This window comes from Aureococcus anophagefferens (genome assembly GCF_000186865.1).
Source record: "Aureococcus anophagefferens unplaced genomic scaffold AURANscaffold_2117, whole genome shotgun sequence".
Taxonomy (NCBI): Eukaryota; class Pelagophyceae; order Pelagomonadales; family Pelagomonadaceae; genus Aureococcus; species Aureococcus anophagefferens.
Genome location: NW_008706667.1, coordinates 1 through 1,066, shown reverse-complemented (window position 1 = coordinate 1,066; position 1,066 = coordinate 1). Strand labels below are relative to the sequence as shown.

At 71.4% G+C, this 1,066-nt stretch overlaps 1 protein-coding gene across 1 annotated transcript; it reads left to right on the top strand.

Annotated features, from left to right (window-relative positions):
- Nucleotides 1-97: 97 nt before the first annotated feature.
- AURANDRAFT_9964 (hypothetical protein) lies at nt 98-358 on the top strand (the record flags this gene model as incomplete). Its single annotated transcript, XM_009045295.1, has 1 exon — nt 98-358. A coding segment is annotated over one exon (261 nt), but the record flags the coding sequence as incomplete, so codon positions are not given.
- Between the last annotated feature and the right edge of the window lie 708 nt (nt 359-1,066).

Here is a 1,066-nt window from a genome sequence, read left to right as displayed (position 1 = left end):
GCTGTTGGCGGGATTGGACGAAGTCGACGTTATCGACATGCGCGCGCACTGCGCCGTCGTCGCGGACGGCGCCGCGGCCGAGGCGCTCGCGGCGGCCTTCTTCGAGCTCGTCGAATCGTACGACGGCGAGACCCGCGCGCGGCTCCTCCTCTTCGCGACGGGCTACGCGCGGCTCCCGCCGGGCGGCTTCGCGCGCCTCGCGCCGAGGCTGACCGTGACCGTCGACGCGCGCGGCGACCCGGCGCGCCTCCCGACGGCCCACACGTGCTTCAACGCGCTCACGCTGCCGCCCTACGCGTCCCGCGCCGACCTCGCCGCGAAGCTCGGCGTCGCCCTCGCCCACGGCGCCCACTTCGGCCTGCGCTAGTTCGTCCCGGGAGGCCCGGCTAAGGCGCATTGCGGCGACGCATTGCGTCCTCGCATGCGGCGTGTGAGGCGGGGCAAGACTTGCGGCAAGCGGCGTAAGTAGCGGCGTACGCCTCGCGTCGTCGATGAAGCTTAGTTGAGGTCAACAACATCTCGCAAAGAGCTGGCCTGGAGTCGCTTACTGCTAGCCCGGGCCTAGCCGAGACCCACGGGGGAACCGGACTCTCGCTGGGAGGAGCGCCTAGGCGCGTCGCGTCCGGGGTGAGCTCGAGTCTGCAGCGTTCGCGTCGGCGCCGCGCGTCTCCGAGCCGAATCGCAGTCGCGATGGAGGACCTCGAGGGCCTGAGCGGCTTCAAGCGGACCAAGGGCGGGTCGAACCAGACGGAGCCGGCGCTCATCGTGAAGCGGAACACGTGCTGCCGCTGGCTCTCCGTCGTGGGCCTCCTGCTGACCATCGCGGGCTTCGCCGTCTACAACAGCGACGCGGCGCTCAAGGCCATCGCGCCCGTGCTCGCGGAGCGGCGCGCCATGTTCCGGCTGAGCCAGCACAACATGCACAGCCGCTTCACGGCGCTGGGCCAGGAGCTCGAGCAGCACCTCGAGGCCGACATGCGCGAGCGGGAGATCGCGCTGAAACTCCGCGCGCGGCTGCGGCTGCTCGAGCGGACGCACCGGCAGAACGTGACGCGCGCGCTCGACG